The following is a 15840-nucleotide window of genomic DNA, read 5'->3' on the forward strand; positions in this document are numbered from 1 at the left end:
TACATTGGCCAAAAGGCCAATTTGGGCCAAATTTTCAAAAATCCTCAATTTTTATCTGATTGACCTGAAACTTGAAGAGCATTTGCACATGAGGTCACTGAATTCAACCACCTATTATTTTTGTGGTCAACTTCAGCCGCATTTATAAAATTGTCAATTTTCATTCGATTGACTTGAAATCTCAAGACCATTTGCATATTAGCTTTCCAGATTCAAGCATAATTATTTTTGAGGTCAACATCAGCCAAAAGATCAACATTCGCCGAATTTCTAAAAGTGCCAATTTCCATCCAATTGACTTGAAATTTGAAGAGGATTTGCATCATCAGGTTACTGGCCTATGTTGAATTCAAAGGTCAAGAACTGAGATGCACTTTCTAAAATCCTCAATTTTCATTCGATTGACTTGAAATTTGAACAAGATTTGTACATCAGGTGAATTAATTCAACCATGAATGATTTTTTTAAGATCAACCCATGCCCAATTTCTAAAATTGATAGGGCTAAAAACTATGTACAATATATATATATATATATATATATATATATATATATATATATATATATATTATATATATATATATATATATATATGTATATATATATATATATGTATATATATATATATATATATATATATATATATATATATATATATATGTATATATATATATATATATGTATATATATATATATATATATATATATATATATATATATATATATATATATATATATTATACAGTCATGCGCCACTTAACGACGGGGTTACGTTCTGAGAAACGCGTCGTTAAGCGATGTCGTTGTGCGAACATCATTTTTTTTTTTCATTTTCGTTTTCGAACATCATACACAAACCTAGACACCTAAAGGTCCAGTCACACCTTGACGTTTTAGCCAGCAATGGCAACATATTAAAATGTATGTAAAACGCTGGCTGACGTTGAACTTTTGATGTGTTTTTTTAAAGATTCGGACGTATTCATAACGACTTGGTCTTATGCATAACGTATTAGTAACGGACACGGAACGTTTCGTTGTGTTATAGATAACTTATACCAACGAATGCTGAACCTGTTGGCGGCTTTCACAACCTATGCCCAACGATAGTCTAACTTAGGCATAGCGCGCTGCACGCATCGCCGACGATGACGTGCCGTAGGTTATGAAAAGGCTGCCGCACAACGATTTAAATCATAACCGCCGCAGAAGTGGAAGTGTCAACATCGCAGTCGCACCTTGGCGATCTTGCCAGCGTATGCCGACCTCTGAAAAATGCGTCTAAAACGTTGACGCACGTCAAATACGGTATGGGTAAGTTTGGTATGCGTGACTAGAACGCTAAAGTACGCTATCATACGTCGTATTAAATGGAGTACGTCTTGTAATTTTAAACATGTTGAAAATTTTATGACATACTTGTCGTATGGCACACGCTCCGCATGCGATGGGAATAAGTTGTATGCACGATATGCGATCGTTGACACACATTGACACATGTTACTTGTAAGGTGCTCATAAGTCGAAACACATCAAGGTAATGGTTAGCGTCAGTGTTCCAGACTCCCGGGTTTTTTTTTTCTTCGGTATGACGGTGTTCAGTGTACAGTGCAGTTATGATTTAAATCGTTGAGCGGCAGCCTATTAATTATATTATATTATAACCGCACGAGAAATCGAAGTGTCAAAATCGCCATCATACTGTGACGTCCACGGGACTTGAACAGTCCCGCTAATGTAGAATGAGCCGAAACGATGGAGGCGGTTTATCCTTTACAACCCAAAGATGGCGGTTCTAATCGCTCTACCGCAAACGGGATGAGGAAGGTGGCACGAGTCGCTTTTCACTGAGTTGATAACGTTTATTACTCTAACCAGAAATATCAAGACTCGGCAAGAAGAGGGATCCGGGGCGATTCGACGGGATGGTGGTGTGGGTTCGGGCGTGGGGAAAACACAGACAATTCCAATGAATATACAAATCTCAAACCCTCTAAGGCGCCAGGTACACACACACACACACACACACACACGAACACACACACACACACACACACACACACACACACACACACACACACACACACACACACACACACACACACACACACACACAAAACGTAGCTGGTCCTGGTGGTCAGGCTGGCCCGTGGTGCTGACGCAACAGTCCCTGGATTGGCGCCGGACGAGCTGGCGTTGCGCTCGTCAGGGGCAGGAGACACCGTGGTACTGTCGACCTCCTCGTGTCGGCCCAAGTCCGCTCACAGCCGCCAGGGAACCAGTTCTGGCGCCAAGTTGTGAGCAGGAGAGGGAGGCAGGTCCGCCCGCCGTTCGACCCGTACTCAGAGCCAGCAGAACCCCAGAGCCAACCGAGCTGAGGCACGAAGCACAGCAGGGCCTCGAGACACGATGAAAACCAGGATCGAATCAGCGCAACAACACAGCACGCTCCCAGCACAACAACCTCCACTAAAAACGGTTTTTCTGTACCGATCTTCTTCCTCCTCCTACTTCTCTGAACAGAGCCTTTTTATCCTCGAGTCCTCGTCACTTCCAATCGAGCCGTTTTATTGGCCCACCCCCGTCGCCTTCCGCCAATCGTGATCACGGGGCGGAGCCATCCGCAGCACTGTCCTGTGACGTCACGGCAAGCCTCCAGGGAATACTAAAAGGGGTTTACGCAGACATACTTACCCTATCCCGTATCCCTATCTAATTACGTGACAATTATCATTTCCCCCTTGAAGAAATGGACATTTACTAGACAACTTATCACCACTGAATTGCTACTTATTACATCGAGATCCTGGTAAACTCTAACAGCATGGCATACCTAATTAAACATCCTAATTACCCTTTGAATGCATACCCCCCCTCAAACGTAACAATACCGAAGGAAGGAAGAAAAAAAAAAAACCAGGGAGTCTGGAACACTGACGCCAACCATTACCTTGATGTGTTTCGACTTATTAGCACCTTACAAGTAACGTGTGTCGATGTGTGTCACCGATCGCGTAACGTGAGTCCAACATGTTCTACAACATGTTACTCATAGGTTAGAAATAAGTTTCGGGTATGCTAAACATTACCTCGACGTGTTTCGACTTATGAGTAACTCACAAGTAACGTGTGTCAACGATCGCGTGACGTGCCTACAACTTAGGGCCAGCGTTATGCAGAATGTGTGTGTCATACGCTGGCATAAGTCTTAAAATTTCAAGCATGGAAAATTTGAGGACAACCGAAAAGTACAACGTTTAAGGCCAGCGTACAACGACGTATGGCAGTGTTGTTCAGCGTGCTCTCAATGTTATCAAAACTTACCCATAACGGATTCGACGTGTACCAGCGTTTTGGACAAATTTTCCAAAAATCGGCATAAGCTGGCTAAAACGTCAAGGTGTGACTGGTCCTTAAGCTATATGGTGTAGCCTATTGCTCCTCGGATACAAACCTGTACTGAATACTGTCGGCAATTGTAACACACATCCAAGAGACAGAAGACGCGTTAGATTTACCTTTGTGCAGTTCATGACGGCCATCAGTGTTAGCAGCAGCTTACAACCTCCTCTCGCATCGATTATAGAAAGATGAATAAATTGCGTTTGGATTTTATAAATCCGTAATCATTGCATCGATGTTATAATTTACAAATGAATAAACGAGCACCTGTCAATTGTGATATATTTTCGGAAAAGTGCGATTGTTTTAACAACATAAAAAGCTTCACTAAAAATAAATTTGTGTTTTAATTGATGAACAACAACGATTTATTCGCGAAATTCTTCAATTCAAAGGTAATTTACTTGCTGGAAGGTAAACGTGCAAACATTGGTTCAGTTTGAAAGCCGGTTTCCTTGAATCCCGATTTTAGCACGACCCTGTTTTTTAGCGATGACATTTTATTGACCTCAACGATCGCATTATAACAGGGCCACACTGTCGTTGTTTATTATCATTATGAGGTATTATGAACTGTAGAGTGTACATAATTGTTTGTGCTATTTTTATATGAGGCTACATCACTCGGCGATAGGAATTTTTCAGCTACGTATTTTTTCATTTATTATTATTTTTTTTTCAGAGCTGGCAGACCCGTCGTATATGCGATCCGTCGTTGCCCGGAACGTCGCAAAGCGGCGCATGACTGTGTATATGTGTGTGTATATGTGTGTGTATATGTATATATATATATATATATATATATATATATATATATATATATATATATATATATATATATATATATATATATATATATATATATATATATATATATATATATATATATCATGTCTGAAAAAGTTGTGAACGAGTTAGTTAGGTGATGAGAACAAGCCGATTAGATTTTGCTTCAGATCCAGCCCATCAGTGGGATTCAAAACGTAAACAGTTCAACCTGGTGGAGGTATGAACTCTACCGAGTGCCGTTCTACTCAGTTCTGTTTTTGTTAAGTGTTGCTCTGAGTGAATTTTTTTTATTTTTTTTTTGTTTTTTCTCCGTTTGTTTGTTTGTCTGTCTGCTCGCCTACAGTCCAAACCGCTCAGCCGATCGTTCTGAAGCTTACGGAGATTTGAGGTACCGTCCCTGCGCCGGCCAATCGGTGGTCGCCGCAAGGTCGATATTGGCCAAATTTTATAAAATTGTCTTTTTTTTTTTTTTCATCGCATTGACTTGAAATTTGAAGAGGATTTTCAGATTTGGTCATTGAATTGAACTACCAATTATTTTCAAGGTCTAATTTGTTTTCTGGATGTCACAAGTATCGTGCTATACATGACATCTTATTTTTGTGTTGGTTTACTAATGCCTTTGTTTATATATATATATATATATATATATATATATATATATATATATATATATATATATATATACATACATACATACATACATATATATATATATATATATATATATATATATATATATATATATATATATATATATATATATATATATATATTTTTTTTTCCGATTACGATAAATTAATCAGCCTAATCGATTTTTGTTCGGTTATCACACATCATGTTGTGATGTTCGAGGGAAAGTGTTGTAAATGTGGTTCATAAATTGGAGCGATAATTACTTAAGCCGGTGGATACAAAGCAACGACGATGAATGTTTAGATCCTTCTGTTGACAGAAGGATACCTGATTGAGAGTTATTTTGCATAATAATGTAATTATCACGTTTTTTTTTTTTAATTTAAAAAGTGCGATATTGGAATTGGTTGTCTGTCTGTCCGTTCATCCGTCCATCACTCTATCTCCTAAGTGGTTGTGCAGAAATTCACTAAACTTGGTCGTTATGATCACCACATGACATGAATGTGTAAGTCCGGTATTGTTTTTGGCGCTACCCCTTGGGGGTGGGGTCGAAAGGTCAATTACGGGCACATTTTCAATGAAACTTCGTACAGTTTATGCAATCAACATTGGCGGATACATGAAATATGAAACCATTTTTTTGGATTTGACCCCCAGTGAGTGGGGACTAAGGGTCACACAGGTCAAAACGGGGGGGGGGAAGAAATTTAACTCAAAATTTGATGTTCGGTCATTCCTGGTGGAACTTTTTTGCCATCTTTCAACTTCACTTCAGGTGGGAAGTGTGGGGATTTGCAATGGTGTGCCATCGACTTCGCTCTAATATGGATATGGACTTATTAAAGCCAAAGGGACTATTGGGGCTCTGGGAGGGGGTTAGTGGAGCAAATGTAATGCTACAAAGCATCTTGTGGTACTTTTGAATAAATGATCTCTCGTGCTGCAACTTCAATACTCATCTGATATGTGTGTAATGCAGGGAGGGAAGGAATGTGGGTCAGAGTGGGGAGGGAAGGATGATGAGAGGGGAAAAGCTGGAGCTGCAGGAGAAAGTTCCTTTTTTTACAAGCTCTGGTATGACCCTCGACTTGCACGCTTTGAAAGTCCTCCACTCGAGCCTTGTCCCGACTCGCTCGATGAACTCCTGCCTATGTTTCAGTCCTTAAAGTGAGTTTGAAATCTCTCCTGGAATTTGTCTTCTCACTATCCCCATTCCCTTCCCTCTCCGACTACTCGGACCACACTCACCACGAACCTCCAACCTCCACAACCACTTTTCTTCTCCCTCCATTCCAGTCAGAAACACACACTCTGCTTCACCCTCACTGACGAGGCAACCCCATCACCCTTCCCTGTTCCTTATTCCTTTTCTTCCTCCATTCTCAGCAAATGTGGTTCGTGTGCGAGGCAAGCGCAAGAAGCCCAGATGCTCATTCCGCAAGCTGGCCCTTCGTTGGGTTGCATAGCCGTTCCAGGACATGAGGAGTTCGGTCGTGCAACCTATCGGGACGAGGAATACCGGCTTGGTGATGCCGTTTATCTCCTACCCGATGCCTTCTCATTCAGGTTCGTTGGGAATGGGTTTGGGAGACTCGTGTCGAAAACCCACTGGACTTGCTTGTTTACCTAAATGACTTGTGGTCAATGACAAGCGACTCATCGCTCATTTGGAGTTTCTTACCATGCTCAAAAAGGTGTGGTGGCCTGCACAATGAATGGCGGTCTCTTGTTGTTCAGTCTCTTTGCTGTTCTGCTTCCTTCCATGCCAGCGCTTTGTATTTAACAGCTTGGTAAAACTAGAATGGCTCTCGTCGACTGCATGGTCTCGCCTTGCGCATTCATTCTTAACAAAAGTACCATCGTTAACTGAACATGCTGCTATTATGGGCCATGCACCCTATTATGTCACATGGTTTCTTGGCATGGCTTATGAACGTCATAAATTTAATACGTCACTCACATCCGCTCATAGATTGGAGAAAAGAAGCTGCAGATTTTTCAGAAAAAGATTTTGATTTAAAACACGAGTTGTAATGTTAAAACCATTGCAGCTGAGGTGTGTGTGTGTGTGTGTGTGTGTGTGTGTGTGTGTGTGTGTGTGTGTGTGTGTGTGTGTGTGTGTGTGTGTGTGTGTGTGTGTGTGTGTGTGTGTGTGTGTGTGTGTGTGTGTGTGTGTGTGTGTGTGTGTGTGTGTGTGTGTTTTCTGAGCTGCTTCAACGGCCATTAACGTTGAATCTTCAGTTCCCACGGTGTGTTGAGGACCCTTCAGATACATACGGCTTAAAATGGGGAACAAAATGCTGTCCGTGACTCTATCCCCATCCCGTGTTGTTTTCCACCATTACCAGTGTAAAGGCAGCCTCGCCCCCACACTTGCCCCATTTGCGGCGTTTTGAGATTTCATCCGATACGGACTTGTATCCAGAGCAGTGGAGACGCACGGACTACGTGAAGGGTTCAAACCTGAGCTCCCCTGAGCCGTACCGTCTGGGACGCATCGCTACACTCTGGCGTTCGACAGCTGGCATGAAAAACCGTGACATTATGATGACCATAAACAAGCTGTACAGGTACCATGTGACACCCCCCCCCCCACCCACCCACCCACCCGTATTGTTATCCTTCTGATGAATGTCATGTCGGCTCAACCTCAGTGGGCAATTTTCAGTGGTATTTCCACAGTGATGCTTTCTTCTGGGACACCACAACTTTTAGCACACACACTACCAGAGGGTGCCATTTCCATCGCACATTTTCTTTTTATTATCATTTATTGACGTTCGCCCTCACTCAGGATGGAAGACACTAAATCTAAAGGGCTACAAAGAAAAAGGAGAGGAAAAACCTTCACCTCGTCTTGAAACAAGGAAACCTCTTCACAGGATCATTGTGCAGGAGGGGTGTTTTTTGTTGTTGTTGTTGTTGTTGTTGTTGTTGTTGTTAGGAGACACCATCTCTGTATTAGATAGCTGTTAGCTCCCGAAGGGAGCTCATCCACCCTTTATCAAGTTGTGTTTTCATCCTGGAGGGGTGTCGGTTTAGTCACCGACAATCCGATCATGCGGCAGGTAGCACTGGGTTACATGTTACCATGGCAGTCAGAAAAGACACGCATACATACGTACAGGTAATGAACAAAAAAATGTAAAGTCACTTAATAGGGTGTTGGGCCGTCACGTGTGGCCAGTATGGCCTGTATACGCTGTGGCACAGAGCCTACCAGTGTCTGGAATTCTGCAGGATGTATGCAGCACCATTCTTCCATGAGTAAGTCTATCAACTTGCACCTGCTTGATGGAGATGGAAAACGCTGTCTCAGGCGTCATTCCAGAATATTCTAGAATATCCCATAAATGCTCGATTGGGTTCATGTCTCACGAATGAGAAGGCCACAACATATGGATAACATTTGTGTCATGCTCATAAAATCATGGGGCGACCACACGAGCTCTGTGGAAGGGGCAATTTGGGAGGGGGGGGGTGGTCTCTTCTTGCAGCCATGCTAGCCATAATTGTCAGCAACCTGGCCTGTTTTGTGGTCTCTTCTTGCAGCCATGCTAGCCATAATTGTCAGCAACCTGGCCTGTTTTGTGTATGACCCAAAGCATGCTGGGATGTTGTTTGATTCATTAAGCCATGGGCCACAGCACCACACCTGCGTGGAAGCCGTTACTTGCAGTGTCCTCGTGTATCCAGGTGTTTCCTTTTTTATATATATATATATATATATATATATATATATATATATATATATATATATATATATATATATATATATATATATATATATATATATATATTGTACCCACCCTGTGATGATGCTGTTCCGAGCATGCAAAATGTTCTTCTGACACCTCCCTTTATTTGAGTGGTGTCCAGAGAACAGACCACTGTCTCGATCACTCCCGAGAATAAAAAAAATTAATAACCAGGGTTACGTATATGAAGCAAAAACATACATACTGCTTATGTGCATATCAGGGCTTGCAGAGTTTAGAAAAATTTGGTTGCCACGGGACCTCGGGCAAGCATTTATTTTTGTTGTTTTTTTTTTTTTTTTGCAAGCCCAGCATATCGTGGTTATACAGCTTAGTTTATCCGAATTGCACTCACCCTCTCCCACCCCCACCCCCACCCCCTGCCCCCCACCCCCCAAAGGAAGAAAATACAGAAATGGGAACAAATATATTTTTTCTCCAAAGCTTGATTGGATTAAAATAAATTTCAGGAAGCCTTCCGGGTGGCCTGAGTAATCCCTGAAGGTTTCGGCTTCTTTGATCAAATCTTCTCGGAGTACTGTGCATGAAAAGTACAACATAATACTTTCCCTCCATGATATATAGATTGAGGTTTGAGCACATGTTCCAGATGTCGGGCTCGACACTGCAGGCATACTCGGATTCAAAATTGATAATGACCTGAATGTGTTCACCTATTATTACTTTTACTGTTCACATTTTTACCCCTTTGAACCCTGAGCGTGTTGTACCTTCGGAAACCCCACCCTTGGCTCCCTGGAGAAAAAGCTGGCCGCTCCTCTATCTGGAGGTTTTAATAGTGACTGGTAAACCAGCCGCTCCTCTATCTGGAGGTTTTAATAGTGACTGGTAAACCAGCTGCTTGGGTATACGTAGGTTTAAATAGTGACCGGTAAACCAGCCGCTCCTCTATATGGAGGTTTGAATAGTGACTGGTAAACCAGCTGCTTGGGTATACGTAGGTTTAAATAGTGACCGGTAAACCAGCCGCTCCTCTATATGGAGGTTTTAATAGTGACTGGTAAACCAGCTGCTTGGGTATACGTAGGTTTAAATAGTGACCGGTAAACCAGCCGCTCCTCTATATGGAGGTTTGAATAGTGACCGGTAAACCAGCCGCTCCTCTATATGGAGGTTTGAATAGTGACCGGTAAACCAGCCGCTCCTCTATATGGAGGTTTGAATAGTGACCGGTAAACCAGCCGCTCCTCTATATGGAGGTTTGAATAGTGACCGGTAAACCAGCCGCTCCTCTATATGGAGGTTTGAATAGTGACTGGTAAACCAGCCGCTCGGGTATATGGAGGTTTGAATAGTGACCGGTAAACCAGCCGCTCCTCTATATGGAGGTTTGAATAGTGACTGGTAAACCAGCTGCTCGGGTATATGGAGGTTTGAATAGTGACCGGTAAACCAGCCGCTCGGGTATATGGAGGTTTGAATAGTGACCGGTAAACCAGCCGCTCGGGTATATGGAGGTTTGAATAGTGACCGGTAAACCAGCCGCTCCTCTATATGGAGGTTTGAATAGTGACCGGTAAACCAGCCGCTCGGGTATATGGAGGTTTGAATAGTGACCGGTAAACCAGCCGCTCGGGTATATGGAGGTTTGAATAGTGACCGGTAAACCAGCTGCTCCTCTATATGGAGGTTTGAATAGTGACCGGTAAACCAGCCGCTCCTCTATATGGAGGTTTGAATAGTGACCGGTAAACCAGCCGCTCGGGTATATGGAGGTTTGAATAGTGACCGGTAAACCAGCCGCTCCTCTATATGGAGGTTTGAATAGTGACTGGTAAACCAGCCGCTCGGGTATATGGAGGTTTGAATAGTGACCGGTAAACCAGCCGCTCGGGTATATGGAGGTTTGAATAGTGACCGGTAAACCAGCCGCTCGGGTATATGGAGGTTTGAATAGTGACCGGTAAACCAGCCGCTCCTCTATATGGAGGTTTGAATAGTGACCGGTAAACCAGCCGCTCGGGTATATGGAGGTTTGAATAGTGACCGGTAAACCAGCCGCTCGGGTATATGGAGGTTTGAATAGTGACTGGTAAACCAGCCGCTCCTCTATGTGGAGGTTTTAATAGTGACCGGTAAACCAGCCGCTCAGGTATACAGAGGTTTTAATAGTGACCGGTGGTAAACCAGCCGCTTGGGTATACGGAGGTTTTAATAGTGACTGGTGGTAAACCAGCCGCTCGGGTATATGGAGGTTTGAATAGTGACTGGTAAACCAGCCGCTCCTCTATATGGAGGTTTTAATAGTGACTGGTAAACCAGCCGCTCCTCTATATGGAGGTTTTAATAGTGACCGGTAAACCAGCCGCTCAGGTATACAGAGGTTTTAATCGTGACCGGTAAACCAGCCGCTCGGGTATACGGAGGTTTTAATAGTGACCGGTAAACCAGCCGCTCGGGTATACGGAGGTTTGAATAGTGACCGGTAAACCAGCCGCTCGGGTATATGGAGGCTTGAATAGTGACCGGTAAACCAGCCGCTCGGGTATATGGAGGTTTGAATAGTGACCAGTAAACCAGCCGCTCAGGTATATGGAGGTTTTAATAGTGGCTGGTAAACCAGGCCAGTAAAAAAATTAGCCAGGCAAATATCGGTGTGTTGTTCTGAGCAGCATGAGTTTGAAGCTCATTCCTGAACTGTTTGAGTCTTCATGAAGGATTTCGTCCATGGGGAGATTTTCACTGAAAACGATTTTTCTTTGGTTGTCCACGGCATTAAAAAAAAAAAAATAGGACCGTACGTCCTGAAGCTCACCTGGACCAGGAGCAAGTCACTCAAGCCCCCCTTAGACCCTGATCTGTTATTTATTTATTTATTGATGCCATGAACAAACTGGTACCTCACGGGTGATGAAGGTTGTGGTCAAGTTTAATCGAAATTGTGTGTGTGTAGTTCGGAGAAGAGAGCAAATCATATTTTGGAGGGGGGTCAAAAAAACCCCGTAGACTCCCTTAATGTGTGCAGATTTTGATGCAGTCAATAAACCTTCGTTAAGGCCCGGTCACACCTTGACGTTTTCGCCAGCGATGGCAACGTATTAAAATGTATGTAAAACGCTGGCTTACGTTGAACTTTTGATGTTTTTTTTAAAGATTCGGACGTATTCATAGCGACTTGGTCTTATGTATAACGCATTGGTAACTACACAGAACGTTTCGTTGTGTTATAGATAACTTATACCAAAGAATGCTGAACCTGTTGTCGGCCTACACAACCTATGCCCAACGATAGTCTAACTTAGGCATAGCGCGTTGCACGCATCGCCGACGATGTCGTGACGTAGCCTATTAAAAGGCTGACGCACAACGATTCAAATCATAACTGCCGTAGAAATGGAAGTGACAACATCGCGGTCACACCTTGGCGATCTTGCCAGCGTATGCCGACCGAAGAAAAATGTGTCTAAAACGTTGGGGCACGTCAAATACGGTATGAGTAAGTTTGGTATACGTGAGTAGAACGCTAAAGTACGCTATCATACGTCGTAGTAAGTAGAGTACGTCAAGAAATTTTAAACATGTTCAAAATTTTACGACGTACTCGGCGTATGACACACGTTCCGCATGCGATGGGGATAAGTTTTACACATGATATGTGGACGCTTACACACGTCCACAAACGCTACTTATAAGCTACTCATAAGTCGAAACACGTCGCGGTAATGTCTTTTTTACGCGAAACTTATTTCTAACTTATGTTTGACGTGCTTTGAACCAATTCTTTACGTAGTCCCAACACATATCGACGTATGTAGACGTATTCCAATGACGTCTTCCGGTCGACAAAAAAAAATAAATTAACGTGTTTCTAGCTTACAACTGCCATATAAAGACGTGTTCCCAGCGGTTTTGGGAATTGGTATATAAAAATGGAACCCAACAGTGTTTTCGAGTCCTTTTTGAGTCGATGTCCATGTCAGCAGTAACAGTATCAGTATCAGTATCAGTATCAGTATTAGTATTAGTAGTAGTTTATTCATGTTGGCAGTAGTAGGTGAGTGTGAGGGGGAGGGTGTGGGTTATGATGGATCGTCCTTGCGTCCGCGTGTCCACGGGTAGGAGACATCTTTTCACCATTGTTCGAAGTTCTTCGCGGCTAATTTTTTTATGGGGCTTTTTTCAACAATGAGCCATATAGCTTGTTTTTACGATTTAGGTCTATTCATAACGGGTTGGACAAATGCACAATGAACTAATAATGTGCATAGAGCGCTTTGATTACTTATAGATACGATATACCAACGAATAATTATCGTGTAGCCGGCGTTCACAAACTATGTCAACGATAGCCTAACTTATCCATATCGTGCGGCAGTTTATCTTTGCCGGTGACGTGGGGTTTGCTATTCATAGGCTGCCACTCAACGATTTAAATGGCTGCATCTCCACTATTGACAGTAGACGCTTGCGCTCAACAATTGGATTTTTTTTTTACACTCAACAACTTTTAAACGGTACCACTCAACTATTTTCATTGTTTACAATGAACGATTTAAATTGCTGTCACTCGCCTTTGTTTTTTGACGCTGGGGTTTGGAAATTTGAAGCGTTTCTTCTGAACGTGTTAAAACGCTCAAACTCGACTATTTTAAATAGACGCTGCCGATGGACAATTGGAATCATAGCCAAGCTAGACATCGAAGTGTGAACATCCTCGTCATGCCGAAGAAAAGTTTGAAGAATGCTGCAAATAAGTGTCCTGGCCGTGGCCGTGGACGCTGACGCAAGGACGATTCATTATACCGACGTCTTTCAGCCTATGAGTAACTTAAAAGTAACGTCTGTCGACGTGTGGCAACGATCGCGTAACGTGCCAACAACACGTTAATCATAGGTTAGAAATAAGTTTCGGGTACGCTAAACATTACCTCGGCGTGTCTCAACTTATGATTAACTTATAAGTAGCATGTGTTGACGTCTGTCAACGATCGCAGACCGTGCATACAACTTGTGGCCAGCGTAGCAGAACGTGTGAGTCATACGCCGGCATACGTCGTGAAATTTCAAGCATGAAAAAATTTGAGGACAACCAAAAAGTACAACGTTTAAAGCCAGCGTACAACGACGTATGGCAGTGTTTTTCAGCGTGCTCTCAATGTTATCAAAACTTACCCATAACGTATTCAACGTGTGCCAGCGTTTTAGAAAAAAAATTCAAAAATCGGCATACGTTGGCTAAAACGTCAATGTGTGACCAGGCCTTTAGGCATAAGATATGAAGCTCATGGCCAAGTTTCATTAAAATAGTGTTTGGTTCAAGCGATAATGATTGAAGTGTTTACGGACTGACCTCACTCACTCACCTACGGACACTGCTCGATCGCATAAGCTGACGTGAGTGAAGTCCAGGTGAGCTGAAAATGGGCCTGTCTTGATTAAATCTAAGTCTGTGGACTATACACTAACTACACTTTGTGCAACTACAAAAGTAAGAGGGTATCGTTGACCTTGGAGGAAGTTATTAGAGGTATGATGAGTACCTGTTGTTGTTGTAGTAGTAGTCACCATATACATCTCATTTTCAATGAAACCTTTTGTTTGGGTTCATTTGGACCAAATCAACTTTCCTACAAACTTTCTTTGCTGCCCTGTCTCACCTAAGGTGTGGCTGCCTGGTCTTGTTTTCTGCCGATCCTCTCCCACTCTCCTTGCATTATCGAACCTTTGCCACAAGTGTGCGTGCGTGCATTCGTTCTGCTGTTGCTGTTCTACATTTCATTTTTCAGGACTTCGAGAAGTGTGGTGCTTGAGGTGCGGGTGGCAAGGTGATCATAACGTTGAGCCACAACCCTTAAATTTTCTTGTTTTCCTAACAGGCCAGAGAACACACACCTGGGACAGGCCAGTACCCGACACACAGATATGTCGTTGGTCTACTGGAGCAGCGAGCAAGTGAACCTTCCATTAAAGGCCGCACAAGGCCGCTTCCAAGTCATGTTTGTCGAGGAGCTGAACGAGGAGGTCATTCGGTACATCCGTGCTGCACCAAATCGCTTCTACTTCATGGAGGTCCGTGTTTATCACCAAATTATTTGAAGGCTTTAAATTTGGTATTTACATATGAGAGAAAATATCAATGATGGGACGTCCAAAAGAAAAAGGTCAAAGGGTACTTTTGTCATTCACTATTGGTGACCGCAAGTATGCATGTGTCCAAATCGTACATTGTCCCCTATTGCACAATGGGCTCGCTCTTGCTTTCAGACTGATTATTACCGAAGGTGTACAGACAGAGGTTATGTTTTCACCCCTGTCTGTGTTTGTCTGTGACCAGGATATCTTAAAAAGTTGTGGACTGATTCTGACAAGATTTGGTAGCCAGGTTGGGTGTGTCACAAGGACGAATTGATTCGATTTTGGTGACTATCTGGATCCAGATACCAGAATTTTTAATAGTGATTTGTCACCATTGAGAGATGGGCCAAAAACGATATAGAGCACGACACTTCAAAAAGTTATGGATGGATCATGACAAAACTTGGTGGATGAGTTGGGTCGGTGGTGAGCAAGCTGATTACATTTTAGTTAAGGTCCAGATCCGGCCTATCAGTGGGATACAAAACATAAACTGTTCAGCCTAGCGGAGGTAAGGGCTCCAGCGAGTGCTGTTCTAGTTACAAATCTGAAGCCATTTCATGAGTCGTTTGTCTTTCCCATCAATTCCAAAACTTGTGGAGAGATTTGTGGTGGCCTTTAGTGTAGGTTGCATGTTTTGGTAACTCTTAGTGACTTGAGGAAGCCAAGCATGTCTTGATGACTTAAGGAGGAAACTTAAAATAAATAAAAATTTTAAATAAAAAAAACACCACACAGGAGTGTTGCAAATGATTGAACACAGGGCTTGTGAGGTTAAGAATGAATGCATTTGATATTTCGTGCTTTGCATGTTTCCTTGTAGGCATACAATGCAAAGACCAGGAAGTTTGAAGACCCTCCATATCATGCTCGCTCAGATGGCCATGGAAAGGGCAAAGGCAAGGGCAAGGGTGAGCCTTTTGGATGACTGCCTCAACACTCCTCGTTTAGTGTATGGCCGTTTTATTTACTTAGTAGGAAAGGTACACGGTGTTGCTAGGCAATGCCGGGTCTCTCCTCCCACCCTACCCCCATCTGGACTCGCACCCCTTCCCCCTTCTCCTCCCACCCCTTCCCCCTTCTCCTCCCACCCCTTCCCCCTTCTCCTCCCACCCCTTCCCCCTTCTCCTCCCACCCCTTCCCCCTTCTCCTCCCA

At 43.0% G+C, this 15840-nt stretch overlaps 1 protein-coding gene across 3 annotated transcripts in view; it reads left to right on the forward strand.

Annotated features, from left to right (window-relative positions):
- DNMT1 (DNA methyltransferase 1) overlaps positions 1-15840 on the forward strand; it is a 101391-nt gene that overhangs the window by 67415 nt on the left and 18136 nt on the right. For all 3 annotated transcript variants that reach the window (XM_085853161.1, XM_085853160.1, XM_085853162.1), the window contains exons 18-22: positions 5810-5997; positions 6217-6396; positions 7179-7400; positions 14426-14618; positions 15508-15595. In XM_085853161.1, coding sequence (XP_085709287.1) covers positions 5810-5997; positions 6217-6396; positions 7179-7400; positions 14426-14618; positions 15508-15595 — 871 coding nt within the window. The remainder of the gene's footprint in view (positions 1-5809; positions 5998-6216; positions 6397-7178; positions 7401-14425; positions 14619-15507; positions 15596-15840) is intronic.

This window comes from Eptatretus burgeri, chromosome 13 (assembly GCF_056783735.1).
Source record: "Eptatretus burgeri isolate ZD-2024b chromosome 13, Ebu_testis_v1, whole genome shotgun sequence".
NCBI lineage: Eukaryota > Metazoa > Chordata > Myxini > Myxiniformes > Myxinidae > Eptatretus > Eptatretus burgeri.